Raw genomic sequence first — 14,588 nt, forward strand, 5'->3', positions numbered from 1 at the left:
CTGGAAAGGACATTAGCCACTGGTTTAATCCTTCTGGTGATCTACGAGATCGAATTGATCCTGTAACAGGAGCCAGACAACCTGTTCTTCCTCATGGAGTAATGCCACATATACCAATGAAGGTAAAAATATTACATATTTGTCCTTGAAACTGTAAAGGTAAAATATCAAATCACAATAAAAGGTGCACAAATAAAAAAAAAATTGAATTACATTATGAAGAAAAATTCAGTGGAAAACCGCTCATACTAAACTTTTTTAGGTTGAGCTTTGTTTAGGTGAAAAGCCTCTGTCTGCTATATATTTTTTATTATTCTATTTTTTGAGTAAAAACTAGCTATTATTATTATGAATCAATTAAAAATTCAGCTATTTAACTTATACATATTTTTTATAATTTAAGTGTCCTACAACAGAATGGAGACCAGTTCCAAATCCTCCTTGGTGGAAAGACGATTTTTATCACATTGGATATGTTTCTCTTAAACCAAGACATATCCGAATCATAAATATGCTTACAGGTATAATATTTTAAAAATAAATTAATTAATTTATCTTATAATAAATTTATTTATTTATAATAAATAGATATATTTAACGATAAATTGTAAATAAAAATCAATTTATGAAATGGATTTAGGAGATTAAAATTTAAGTGCAAACTTGATTCCAATCAGATTTCAATTGGATTCTGGTTGCATTCTAATTAGATTTCAAGAAAGGTTAAATTAAATTAGAAAACTTATAACTATAAAGAAATTTAATAAGTTAATCATCGTATTCCTAAAATCGTCGACAAAAATTTGTATCCGAACACACACACACACATGTACATCAATTTTTTCTAAGGTATGCCAAAATGTTCAGAAACCTCTGAAACGTAAAAATATATAAAATTTTCATTTTTGATTTTTAGGGGAAGTTAAATACGTTTTGAGAGGTTTTTGAAAATTTTGGAATACTTTATAAAAAATAGTTGTACAGTGTGTGTATGTGTCGTCGACGATTTTAGGAACACGGTTCAATTCATTTGAATGATTCAAAAAACATTCGACTCCTATTGATAAGAAGGCGTTCTGATTAGTTTTTGACAAAGGCAGGTCTAGCGAGTCCGTTTCGAAAATACAGGGCAAAAAGTGCAAAAAATTGTAATTCAGTTTTTGAGAGAACGGAGAGTCCAATTTTAATAATTCAAAAAACATTTTACTTGTATTGACAAAGTAAAAAACTGATTTTTGGTAAGGCAGTTCCAGCGGTTTCGGAAATCGAGTAAATTTTTTTTTAAAAAATGGAATGGGCTGTCAAAAATGATTATTAGACATATGCACATCAAATTATCAGATATTTTATAGAGATTTTAATATTAGGTATGAATTTTGTTGACATTTGTATGACTTTCGAAACCTTGTATATCCATTAGACTGCGACGCGGCGCTTACGCGCTTTGAAATTTGTCTCTAAAACAGCCACGCAGCCCGATTGCTTTAAAAAAAGTTTAACATTTTCAGAAAATTTCAAAGTATAAAAAAATATAAATTAAATGAAATTTTTCAAAAAAGTACAATTTTTTCCAAAATTTCACAAATCTCTACTTTTACAAAGTTTTCAGAAAATTTCAAAGGTTTTTCAAAAATTTTAATTTTTGGTACAAGAAATTGCAGAAATTTGCCTTAAGGCACGATGCCATGCACCACTAGCTAATAAATATGTTAGATATGCTTTTTGTAACATATTTTAAACCTTGATCCCTATATATAGTAGATAAATCTAATTTATTTCTATTTACAAAATAGATAGAACTTTTTCGTCAAAGTTCAAGGAAAGACTATTTATTCAAAAAATTATTTAGTATTTCTTCTTATATTAGTCTGTTAGTCTTTTACCAATTATTTTTATTTTCAGCCCAAACTCAATTTTTGACGGTCTGTGACGAAGACTCCATATACCAAATAATGGGAAGATACTTCTATGCAAATACCCATGCAGGAAGTTACACTTGGAGGAGCATCCGTGGTCATTTGGACATGTCCAAAACATTGGAGGAGAATAATATTCCTGCTGAGGATTTTGGAGATCCTCCACCAGCATTGTTTCTTTATTACAATAAAGATTTGACGAGAGACCGATATAAGGTGATAATAAATTTATACCAATAATAAATAAGCTAAATATTTATCTTGAATATATTTTTTTTTCAAAAAGTCTTCAAAAGATCTTGAGCAAGAAAAACAGATTCCTTATCAAGAAGCTCCAACGCCTCCTCCTGTAGATATAGTTGTGGAACCGGAGGTTCCAAAGAAGATGGAAATTTTTCGTGAACCGTCTCCAGGTAAATTATTAAAAAATTAACTAAAATATAAAATTCTCAAAAATAATGTATATACATATTTAAAAATGGATGTATGTCTGTCTGAGTGTGTGCGTGTGTAATTGTTATGCATTTGTAAACCATACGTCCGATCGCCGTGAAAATTTGAGAAATTAGGCAAATCCCAAGACAGATTTTCGTATATTTTAAATAAAGCCAAGTGGTAGGGGTTGGTCGCCCCAAAGTTTTTTTTTAACATTTTTTCGGTCAATTTTTATTTTTTATTTTTTTTTATATAAAACACATATAACCCTAAATTTTCCACCAAATTTTTAATTGAAAACAAAAACACGGTAAAGCGTGAATGAATACAGCTAGTTAAAAATAAAAATTGCTATAACCTAGTATCTATATTTATCCTAGTTAGTAAACAACTAAAACAAGAGGTTAAGAATTAGAATTACTTATAGTAAGAGTATACGTATAGTAAGAAGATGATATTGATTGTAATATATTTATATATTTTGGAGAATTTATTTAGGGAGTCCACAAAAATTCTTTGAATTTTTTTATTTGAAAAAAAATTGTTGATTTCAAAAATATCGCATTACAGTATCTCCTAAAACATGTAAATTTTCTAGAATCTTAATTCGAGAAAAATACTCTAAATAATAAATAATGGACTTGCTTCTTAATAACCTACTAAGTCTTATACTTTATAATTGAAACAAGTAACCATGAATTAATATTTTAAGAACTAAAGTAAAGGAATAAATGGGAGTAGAAATTCAAATGATTTAGAATTATTACTATTTAATTAATATTAATATTTTTATTCCAGCAAGTATTAAGTATACGGTTTCTTCCTTGGAGAAGGAAATTCATATTGAAGAATATGCAACATCTGGAGAATTTATAGGAAAATCAATTATGGATGAGATTTTTTCGAAAGCTATGGAACAAATCAGGGAAAATATCGATTTAAGTGAAGGTAAGTGCATATATTTACTTACATTTTATAATACTTTTATGAGTTTAATCATTTCTACGGTAGTAGAAACTTTACCATTATCAAATCATTTATGACTAAATAAATAGTCCAAATTCTATTTCTAGTTTCAAGTTGAAATTTATTATTTGTGGAGTTTATAAAATTTATATAGACTATTCACAGCAATTATTTTCTTAAACCTCAAATATTTGCTATTAAATTTACATTTCTGCAACTTCTCTAATATCTTTTTTAAAAATATCGAAATTCATATGGAAATGTTTTCTAAAATTTGTCACATATGTAATTTATTTAGTGGATGTACGTTTTATAGAAGATTTTATTTAAATTACATTTTCTTTTAAACAAATTACAGTTGAAATATAATAAAAAATAAAAACTTAGAAAATCATCTAGATAAAATTGCACAACTCTAAAAAGGCTGAGCTAAAAATAATTATATAATAAAATTTTATTAAAGATAACAATAAAATTTAAAAAATGGAACTAATATTAATAAACAAAAATTAACATTAATTAATATTTTTTTAAATAATACATTTCTAGTTTTTTTAACATTTTCCACAGAATTTGACAAAAAGCTATTATTGTGGAACGAAGAACCTGGCGAAGAATAAAAACACAAAGCGATTTACTGTAATTTATTTTATATTAATAAATTTAATGATATATTTTGTTTATTTTTAATAAATCTACTACTAGTATATATCAGACGTTTTTAATTATAATTTATTCAATTTTATTGAATAAGTAATAGTTAAAAATAAATATGACATCAAAATTATTGGAATCAAGTTTGTTCAATTGTGTTTTTGTTAATAATTAAAAAACAATTTTAAATCATTTGGTTAAGATAGTTATTAAACAATATATCAGATACAATTAATCATAAATAATATATATAAATTTAATGACAATATTTTATTGATTTTAACAATGTAGTTTAGATATCATGCATTGAAATATTCCTAAAATCGAAAAAGATAATGTTAAAGGAACTGCAGATGCAGACAGCCAATCCCATAAACTAGAAAATAATGAAAATAAATATTAGTAATTTAAAATTATAGGAAAACTGAAATTATATATAAATGATTTTTTTCTCAACAAAAAGTCTAAAATATTAATTTAATTTTTCATTTAAAATAAATTTTTATATCTATCAAAGGCAAAAGAAAACTCGAGGTAAAGTCAAAATTTTTGACATAAACATGCATACACGACTCTCCAATTTCTATGTCAAACGATTCAGAATGACCTGAAACGTCGTTCAACTACCAAAATATTTAAAAATCAAATTTGTCAAAAATATGAACTCAGTAACACTCCTTTAATAAGTTGCGGAGCAATTCTTCCTCATAACATAGCGTTGTCATGGCAACGCTATCTTATGCTTATTGCTTTGTAGTAAAAACTGTAAAATGTCTTGATTGTGTTCATATTAATGAGGCAATTCTGCTTGCTTATTGGTAGTGAAAACTGTAAAAATGTCTATCCATTTGATGTTTTGATGTGTTTTACATATAAACAAGAAAAGGAGAATGTTATGAAAACAGAATTTTTGATTATGCAGTTATCATAAGATTCTTACGTAAAATACGCCTGATCACATTTTTTATCAGCAAATGGATAGACGTTTTTACAGTTTTCACTACCAATAAACAAGCAGAATTGTCTCATTAATTTGAAGACAATCAATTATATTTTTTTTTAAATTCTTTCCAAATCCCTTACTCACTCATAATGTTCACTTGAGAAAGAATAGGGCTTCTTTAGGTCCAAGACTCCAACATTTTTTATAGTTATATTAAAAATTGGTGTGTCCAAATTATTTGTTGGTGCCCTTTCAATGGCATGAATAACCCTTTGCCCTTTCAAAACTTTTCCAAAAATCACATGATTTCCATCTAACCATGGTGCAGGGGCTGTTGTTATGTAGAATTGACATCCATTTGTGTTTTTTCCTGGGGTAAAGGATAGTAATAATATTAATTTATATAGTAATATTTTGAGACATTTGTTTTATTAATTCATATGTCTTAGATTTATATTGATTATACTAAATATTACTTGTTCTGCAATATTTTTTAAAGGAAGGCTTTTAAAAATCGATCAATTTTGAACATTTCAAATTTCTAGTTTAACAAAAAGACTGTGGTCCTGAAAATGTTATTTAAGGTTCCGATTCCAAAAATGTTGAAAATTAACCACAATAACCAAAAAATGATCAGAGTTTGACCAAAGCTCAGTGTAGCACTTAAAAGCTCATTATTTTTAAACTACATGGAATATTTTTCCAATTGTTTATGATAGTTACGATCAATAGTATCACCTTGTTTCGGCTTGACGTTAAATTCTGGAGCACCCTATATTTACAAAAAGTGAAAGTGTGTTATATTAAAATTTAAAGTTATTTGTAAAATTTATTGATGATTACCAGAAAGTGTAAAATATCTGTCTGTAAAAAATGATCAAATTTTAGAACTTGCCTCAATACAATTTAGGCACAATATTCTTAAAATCAAATATTTTATATTGCCAAATCAACTGGCTTCAATGATTTGTTCAGATTTATAGGCTCCAAGCAAAATATTTCATATGACATTCAAAACAAATTTTAAATCTTAGTTGCAAGTCTGACAAAAAAATATAACATACCACATAAAATTAATATTTTAGCCCCGGGTCCGTCAAATAACTTCGTTTTGAAAATGCTTTGAAAAAAGTAGTGAATTTTTTCTTAAATTTCTTTTTGTATGTGAAAATATGATTGTTTCAGTTAATAAAATAAACAAGAAGAAGATCTAAAAATACTAGAAACAAATTTTTAATAAAAGTTAGATGGTGGACTTTGCACTATCTGGACCATAGGTTTGACGTTGAGTTCTGGGACACTCTGTACATATATATATATATATATATATATATATATATATAACGGACCTTTATTTGCCATGCCCACCAGTCCTGGTTCTTTATGAGAAATATTAAAACTTTCATCTTTGAAATATTTTCCATATATACTCACTGATCCACTTCCATTGTTATAAACCAAATCACCACCTAAGTTTAAAAAAAATTAATACACATATAAATATGTTTTCAATCAAATAAAATAGACCACTATAAAATAGACATTAATTAGTTGGAAAATATTATCTAAAGATCAATTATTAATCATTATTGAGAGGTTGATATCAATTTTATCTGCTATATTTCTGCTATTTTTCTATTTACCTTGAATAATAAATTTTTTAACCACTCTAAATATTTGAGTCCCCACATAGGTTTTGCCATCAATTCCTTTAGTAATAATAGTTTTGAAATTTTTTACTGTTTTTGGTACTTTGTCACCAAAAAGTCCAATGACTACAGTACCATAGTCCATTTTGTCACTTGTGATGTCCAAAAACACTGTATCAGTAATGGTAAATTCATCTCCCTTAAAATTAACAAGAATAATTGATATAAATTATATATTGAGGGTGGTCCTTAATATGGATGTTTTCGAATTTTCTTGCTTCCAGGGTTTCAAATACTTCAAAATTAATGAAAAAAATACTGAAAGTTTTAACTTCTAAAATTAACTTTAAGATAGTCCGCACTCCAACCAAAGTTTCTTGGTTGTTTATTTCTAAGTAAATACTTATTTTATAAAAGATGTATACCAAAATTTTGTTGTAATTTTTTTTATTTATGATCAAAATAAGCAAATACAATGTTATTCTCAAAATTTTGAGTCACTTGTCGCTAAGTTATAAAATTCTAAAAAATTAATGGAATTTTACCCATGCTGTTTCCATAAGAAACTTTGTTTGGAGTGCGGACTATCTTAAAGTGATTATTAAGAGCTAAAACTTTCAGAGAATTTTTTTTCATCATTTTGGAAGCATTTGAGTTTGAAATTCGAAAATGTCCATATTAAGGACTACCCTAATATATATGTTTAAAATGTTTATTTTTAGCCAAACTGTCGAGATAAGATAAGAATAAGAACAAAGAATAATTCACTATTTATTAAGTACGTTTCGATACTGTATTAAAAAAAATCACAAAATTTAAACATTTTTTCTAAGGTTATAAGAAAATATAACAAATGAAAATAAAATCTTAAACTAATGAGTGCATAATAATTAGAATTAACAATTTTGTTCTCTAGATTATTTTTTATAACAATATTTTTTGTATCATAAGACTGTTTTGAATGATTAATTTTTAATCATTTATTTATTTTTAAATGTCTTAACATACTGTGCATATATTTATATTTAGCATTTTTATTACTATTATTGGTAAATTATTATTTGTTGTAGTTTTATATAATTTACTACGCAATTTATATAAAACTATTATATCTTTTTAAAAATATTTTTGTAATATTAGTAAAAACACATTTAACATTAATACATAATTTGCACTCACATTGCATTCAGTATAAATAAATAGGATTAAAAACAAACATAAAAGTTTTGACTGCATTTTTTATGAAATTCTAAAAAACTGTAGTTATTTTAGTGTATTTTTCAAATAAGCATACATGTTACTACTGAATTATATTGAAACCATACATGGGCTAGAATAGACAAGTTTTCTAATTGGATTGCAACTAACTTTGGGGGCGTCTATTAATCAGGTGGCGTTTTTAAGGGAAGACAAAAAATTACAAAAAATCACAAAATATCATTCAGCACCTCCTAAATCGCTAGACCTGCCTTTGCTAAAAACTAATCACTAATTCTTCCCATAATTGCAAATTGAATGTTTTTTGGATCATTCAAATTTGGCCGATTTTTGACCCTTTGTCGATATTTTATCAAAAACGGCTAAAAAATATTTCTTTCTATATAGAGATTAGAAGTGATACGACGGGCGGATTTGAGAATGAATATTCTCAGGCATGAGTGCAAAACAAAATTTATAAATGTCAACATGATGTCAACATTGTTTGAAAAAACAATTGGTTATCATATTGATTTATTAATAAGTATAAATATAAAAGCTTGATTCAGTTTATCATCATGGCACACGCGCGAAAAAGTTTTTCTGCTGGTTCTTCTTTGGAAGACGAGTCGTATTCAGATGAAAAGTCTTTCATCATTCAATATGATGAACAAACAATTACCGAGGAGACATTTTATCCTAACAGAGTATTCATAAATCAGGTAAATAATTACATAATAAATTTAAAAACTCATTGTGCTGTGAAAGCTCTTGTTTGTTTATTCAAAATTGTTCACTCCTAACAAAAATATACGAGTATTTCTTTGCGTTATCCAAAAGCTATTTCAAGGAGCACATTTACTGGATGTGGTTTAGAATTTTGGTACATTTTTAGATAGATCTATATGTTAAAATCTAATTGGTTTTTCACTTGAAGATGAGTTAATAAAAAATAGTAGTAGCACAAAACCGAAATTCCATTTGTATCCAAGTCGTTAGATTCGACTTATGCTAGAACATTCAAATTTAATAACCTTGATAAATTTCTAAATAAAAATGTCGATATCTATGTACATTAGGGTGGTCCTTAATATCAATTGAATTGCGGACTATCTAAATGTTATTATTAGGAGCTAAAACTTTTAGAGAATTTTGTTTTATTAATTTGGAAGCATTTGAACCCTTGGGAGCAAAGAAATTCGAAAATATCCATATTAAGGACCACCCTAATGTATCAATTTATTATTTATAAGAATGTATGTATAATATTAAAATTTGTTTTAATTTTACCAAAGGTCGATTCATATCATGGCAAAGCAATATCTAAATACATAGCTTCAAAGAGAGTAGGAGAAAGTCCTTTCATGGGAGAAGATGTTTTAGGAAGGGAAGATCAGGATGAGAAGGAAATATTTTATCAAGTTGTTGGTACAAGTCTAGGTTGTGTAGATAATTACACGAAATCTGATTATGTCCACGAAATTCTGCATAAGGATCAAGATAATTATAAAGAAAATATATTAAAGTAAGTGTAATGTACAAAAGGCAAATGTGTGGTTTCAAATAATTCTTTTACCATTTAGGTGTAAGTATATCATTTTTGATATTTCTTCTGACCACAACGAGATTGAAGAAGCGACGGAAATTTTGGCTATGTTGGATAAAGAAGTGGAAACCAATCCGAATATTCCTAAAAACGAGCATATTTACTTTTATTTGGTGTCATCTTTTATGACTTGGGCCAAATCCAAAAAGTTGGATTCAAGATCAAAACTGCCGTTGCGAGAAACTGATTATAGGAAAAGGAAACCACATCCTAATTTTAAATTGCACATTGAATTGGAGAAAGAAACCATGACGGTGAGAATCGAAGATATTATATTATATTTATTTTTGTTTCAAGATGGTTTCAATTTTCTATTTAGGTTGGCATGAATCACAAGGATGGTAAATTACAAACGGCGATCATAGCCTGCGGTTTAGTTTATGGTGCTGAAAATCAGGTCTTGGAATACGCATTCAAAATGTCTTTTAACAACCATGAAGAAATCCCAGTATTTCATCCAGGAAATAACGTAGTGCCAACAATTCATGTGCAAGATTTGGCTGCATGCATTTACGACCTAATAGCAGATCCTCCAGTCAAAAAACAAAAGTACTTTCTAGCCGTCGAACCAACAAATGCTGTGATGAAGGACGCAATTAAGGCAAGTATAAACTAGTGGTGTATGGCATCGTGCCTTAAGGCAAATTGCTGGTACTTCCCGTACCGTATTGAAATATTCGAGAAATTTTAAACCATTTCAAATATATTATTGCAAATACTGTAACGTTCATTATTTTTGCTATCTTGTTATATCTAAGCAAATCAAATGTAAATCATAAATCAATTTATCTCCAGAACATTAATAATCGTCACTTCATTTCGAATTCAATTTTTGAAAAATAGTTGCCTAATCTACACAAAATTGAAAAAGTGCTCCCGTATAGTCACAGTCACACTGTGCGACATTTTCACTTATACTGCGCTTAGCTTGGCGGCATTTTCACATTCTTCAATAAACGCACTTGGGTAAACATTTGTACCAGAGTGGCGCTCAGACCGTGCTTAGCCTGGGTAATTTTTTGAATTTTTAATCCAAAATTACACAAATATTTTATGGAAAATAAATAAAGATGTAATATTTTGTTATCCTCAAAAGCAATAGTTTTGTCAATACAAGCAGAGTTTTTTAAATCATTCAAATCGGACGCTTAGTTCACTCAAAAACTGCCATTTTTTGCACATTTAGCTCTGTATCTTCGAAATGGCGGGACCTGTCTCTGCCAAAAACTAATCACTTCTTCTCCCAATCATTACAAATTGAATGTTTTTCAAATCATTCAAATCGGATGCTCTGTTCTCTCAAAACTCGATTTCTATTTTCTGCACTTTTTGCTCTGTATCTCCGTAACGGCTGGACCTGCCTTTGCCAAAAAACTAATCAGCGCATCTCCCTATCAATAGGGATCGAATGTTTTTTAAACCATTCAAATTGGTTGATCCGTGCGCCCGAAAACGTGGATGAAAAAATGCGGACATACGAAACACACACACACACACATCCATTTTTTCTGAGGTATGCCAAAATGTTAAGAAACCTTCAAAACGTCGAGAAATGCAAAAATTTTCATTTCCGATTTTCGGCCCATTACTACAACTACCCTACGGAAAGTTAAAAAAGGTTTTTTATGGTCTTGTGTCTATAAAAAATTTATTCTTCCCCAGGTTATAAGTAAATCCCTAGGTTACGGAGTAACCAAGATTGTACCACAAGAGCATGCTTTCTTTCAACCAGTGGAAATTGATCAATCGTCATTCGACCAACTGATGGCAAATGTTCCAATGGAACCAGGTCGTTTTAGTCGAATTCGTTTTCAAAATGATCTCGGCATTGTTGGCATGGGAAAAATACTTGCATACGAATTTCGCCAGGCTCATAACCTTGATCCACCAATTCGAGTTCTTATACATGGTCCACCAGCTTCAGGAAAAACTGAATTGGCTAAAATGCTTGCTAATCATTATGGTGCACATCATCTTACGGTCAGTGGAAGAAATAGAATTTTAATTTATAATATATACAATGAATTTACATTTTTTTACAAATTGTTGATATATATTACATGTAGTTTTTTTGCTACTAGATTGCAAGTGTGATTCAAAATAAAATTGAAAGACTGAAACGAGATATTGTTCGACTTGAACAAGAGGCAGGTGATTCAGGAAAGCCTATTGATGAAAATGATGTAGAAACCGAAGGTGAAGATTGGGATGGAGAACCCAAAATGGATTTACAAGCTTTGAAGAGCTTGCTGCAGGTGAAACTTATATCAAGATAACATTTTTTTAACTTCCCGAAGGAGAAGTTGGTTTTCATCAAAAAATCCGATTCGCTAATTTTATGTTTTCTCGGCGTTTCAAGCCATTCAAAATCGAATGAGACCAAATTTGGAAAAAGTATGTGTGTATGTGTGTATGTGTTTATTTGTGTGTATGTGTGTGAACAGATTTTTTGCCGTAAATCGATGTTTTCTCCAAAACGGCTTTATCAGAAAAGCCATTCGATGTATCTCGATGAGGACTATCGTTTGTCAGTTTTGCGCTACGATCGGCCGAACCGTTTCTTTGTAAAAAGACGAAAGTGAAAAAGTTTTCGTCCACGTTTAGCCCGCAATTCTGAATCGATTTTTAAAAAATTCAAAAACCGTTCTAAAGATATTGGCTGGGAATCGTGCTGATGAGTTTTTGGTAGAGATCAGCCGGGCCGTTTTCTTGTAATAAAGTGTTGAAAATTTTTTTCGACGATTTCTATGTTTTTTTTTGACGGTAGATACCATAGTCTTATAGATCATACTAAAATATTACGGTTCTACGACAAGTCGTTTAATTTTAAAAATTCTTCAAAGTTAGCAAAAATTGGTATCGTTTTGTTGGCGTTTAGGCATTAGAACTTTCATCGACGTTTGCTCAGAAACGCCTGAACTGATTTAAGAATTTTAAAAGTCATTCTATGTACCTCAATGAAGACTATCGTTTGTCAGTTTTGTGCGACGATCTGCTAAGCCGTTTTTTTGTAATTTTAAAAAAAAGTGTTAAACTTTTCGTCCACATTTAAGCTCATACTAACAAATCTATTTTAAAAAATCAAAAACTTTAGAAAGATATTAGTTGGTTAGTTCGAAAGATACTGATTAGTTATAGGTGAAAGTCTACCGAGCCGTTTGCTTGTAATTAAAAAAAATTAAGCCTATTTTTATGGAACTTTTTTTACGATATATATCATGGTTCTTTACTGAAATATTACGGCCTTACGACAAGTAGTTTAATTTTAAAAATTCATGAAATTTTGAGAAAAAGAGTAGTTTTTTTGACGTTTGTCACAATTAAAATTAGACGATTGTGCTTGGTATAACGATAGAGTACTTGACTTGATCTTAATGAACATACTAAACCAGACTAAACTGAAGTCCTACGAAAATTGGTTCAATTGTAACAATTATTGATTTTTGACAATTTGGTTTTCGTTCGTTTTCAAATATGTGTAATAAATCCACTCGGAATACTTTTAATCACTCATAAATTAATTTATTTTTTATTGATTAAGTCGATTATTTACACATATCGGGAATTTCATGCAACTTGCCTTAAAGCAAAATACCAACTAGTTATAATTTTTTTTAGGAAATTGAAGACAACATGGCAGCTGACCCCCGAGGTCGACTTGCAGATTCCTATATCATAAGCTTTTTCAAGGAGATGCTGTTGAGTCCTCCTTGCCAAAACCAAGGTTATATATTAGATGGATGGCCAAAAGATTTGGCTCAGGCTGTCGCAGTTTTTGGTTTATCGGATCTAGGAGGAGAAGATGCTGGCGAAGAAGCAAATGATGCAGAAGGTCCCAAATTTGATGATCGCATTATGCCACTGAATATATTTTCGCTCGAAGCTTCAGATTACTTTCTTTGCCGAAGGGTTATGGAGCTGCCACAATGCGAAGTGGAAGGAACACATTATACAGAGGTAAAGAAATTTTTACCTAATTTTCACTCGCAATATTTTTTACTTGACTTTATTCTTCTAGGATGAAATGTTGCGTCGCTTATCGGAATTTAGAGCCAGAAATACTGATACAAACACTTCCCTGAACTTTTTCGACGAATGTGAGCGTCATCCAAAATTGATATCAGTCGAAGAATATGATACTATTGAGGCTGTTTTCGATATCGCTTGCGATAGAATTGGGCCACCAAAACATTTCATGTTGACACGAATAGAAATAGAATTGGGTAACATCAAAAAACGTGAACAAGAGAAAAATCAACAGCATGAAAAAGAACTGAAAGAACAGCAACAATTGGACAAAGTTAGGAGACAAAGAGAAAAGGCGATGGAAGATTGGACACAATTGTTTGAGAAACTTCGGGAGGAAGAAGAAGCATTGCTGGCTAGTCAGGTAATAATAATTATTGAATTAAAACTTCTTTAGGCGCGACTAGGGTGTAAATCCGTACAAATGCAACGGAAGTGCGTTACGGCAGATAAGATAAGATAAGAGTCGAGTGCCAATGATTCGTCATTCGCTCTCGATAAAATCATTTCAATACGCGTCGATTGTGATTAGTCGTCGTGTATGTGAATAGAGATCTGATGTTGTTTGCGTAGCGGAATCAACGTTGTATGCGTACCGATATCAACAAGCAAGTCGACAGAGATAAATAAACATTTTAAAGTTACATCGTACAAATCTTGATTTAATAAAAAATGCCTGAATCAGAAGAATATTTTACCCTGTTTCTTGAAAGTAATAATACAAATTAAACATTTGTGCCATGTACTAAACGTAAGTTTATTGATTAGAAATTATTTCTATATTATTCGTAGATTTTATAAATCTTTGAAGTTATTAAAATCGAAAATATTTTTTAGGCAAGACAGATATTACATCTATTGCAAAGAATGAGATTAAATCGCCAGCGAAAAAGTAAAAAAAATACCATCAGTCAATGAATGTACGTTAATTTTAATTACATGAAGTTTTTCAAACTCAATTATAAGATGAATGAAGTTGCGAAAACAATATTTGTTAAGGCGTTGTTTAACATAATCCACTGTGTGAACGAATATTATGGAATTTATTAATCAGCAATTACTTCACTTCTCTAATAAAGGTTCATTTCTAAATCCTAATTACAATGACAAACCGATCATGTCACATTTGAAGTATGACTTTATTGTTTTTAAATAATATACATATTTTTAATGCTATTATAAATATATAATTTATA

At 29.3% G+C, this 14,588-nt stretch overlaps 2 protein-coding genes across 2 annotated transcripts in view; one reads left to right on the forward strand and one right to left on the reverse strand.

Annotated features, from left to right (window-relative positions):
* Window positions 1-4,250: 4,250 nt before the first annotated feature.
* On the reverse strand, window positions 4,251-7,595 carry LOC113378853 (peptidyl-prolyl cis-trans isomerase, rhodopsin-specific isozyme-like). The gene is made up of 5 exons (XM_026619479.1): window positions 7,572-7,595; window positions 6,558-6,762; window positions 6,264-6,383; window positions 5,059-5,284; window positions 4,251-4,347 (listed from the first exon to the last, which is right to left on the reverse strand). The coding sequence occupies exons 1-5, from the start codon at window positions 7,593-7,595 to the stop codon at window positions 4,251-4,253; spliced, it is 672 nt and encodes a 223-aa protein (XP_026475264.1).
* Window positions 7,596-8,338: 743 nt separating this feature from the next.
* LOC113378860 (adenylate kinase 7-like) overlaps window positions 8,339-14,588 on the forward strand; it is a 13,972-nt gene continuing 7,722 nt past the window's right edge. Inside the window, exons 1-8 of the mRNA XM_026619491.1 lie at window positions 8,339-8,482; window positions 9,056-9,285; window positions 9,344-9,620; window positions 9,686-9,967; window positions 11,029-11,346; window positions 11,448-11,621; window positions 12,985-13,323; window positions 13,385-13,756. Coding sequence (XP_026475276.1) covers window positions 8,339-8,482; window positions 9,056-9,285; window positions 9,344-9,620; window positions 9,686-9,967; window positions 11,029-11,346; window positions 11,448-11,621; window positions 12,985-13,323; window positions 13,385-13,756 — 2,136 coding nt within the window. The remainder of the gene's footprint in view (window positions 8,483-9,055; window positions 9,286-9,343; window positions 9,621-9,685; window positions 9,968-11,028; window positions 11,347-11,447; window positions 11,622-12,984; window positions 13,324-13,384; window positions 13,757-14,588) is intronic.

The sequence above is a fragment of the Ctenocephalides felis genome, unplaced genomic scaffold (genome assembly GCF_003426905.1).
Source record: "Ctenocephalides felis isolate EL2017-DRISC unplaced genomic scaffold, ASM342690v1 CF-g0.4_SCAFFOLD_00845, whole genome shotgun sequence".
NCBI lineage: Eukaryota > Metazoa > Arthropoda > Insecta > Siphonaptera > Pulicidae > Ctenocephalides > Ctenocephalides felis.

What these genes read in the sequence shown, in the direction of transcription:
- LOC113378853 (XM_026619479.1), bottom strand. Translation starts at nt 7,595, where the DNA reads ATGCTAAATATAAATATATGCACA. An exon ending in TAAATATAAATATATGCACA is followed by an intron (nt 6,763 to 7,571) that starts GTATGTTAAGAC and finishes GTTAATTTTAAG; the next exon opens with GGAGATGAATTTACCATTAC. An exon ending in TTCTCAAGTGAACATTATGA is followed by an intron (nt 4,348 to 5,058) that starts GTGAGTAAGGGA and finishes ATTATTTTCTAG; the next exon opens with TTTATGGGATTGGCTGTCTG.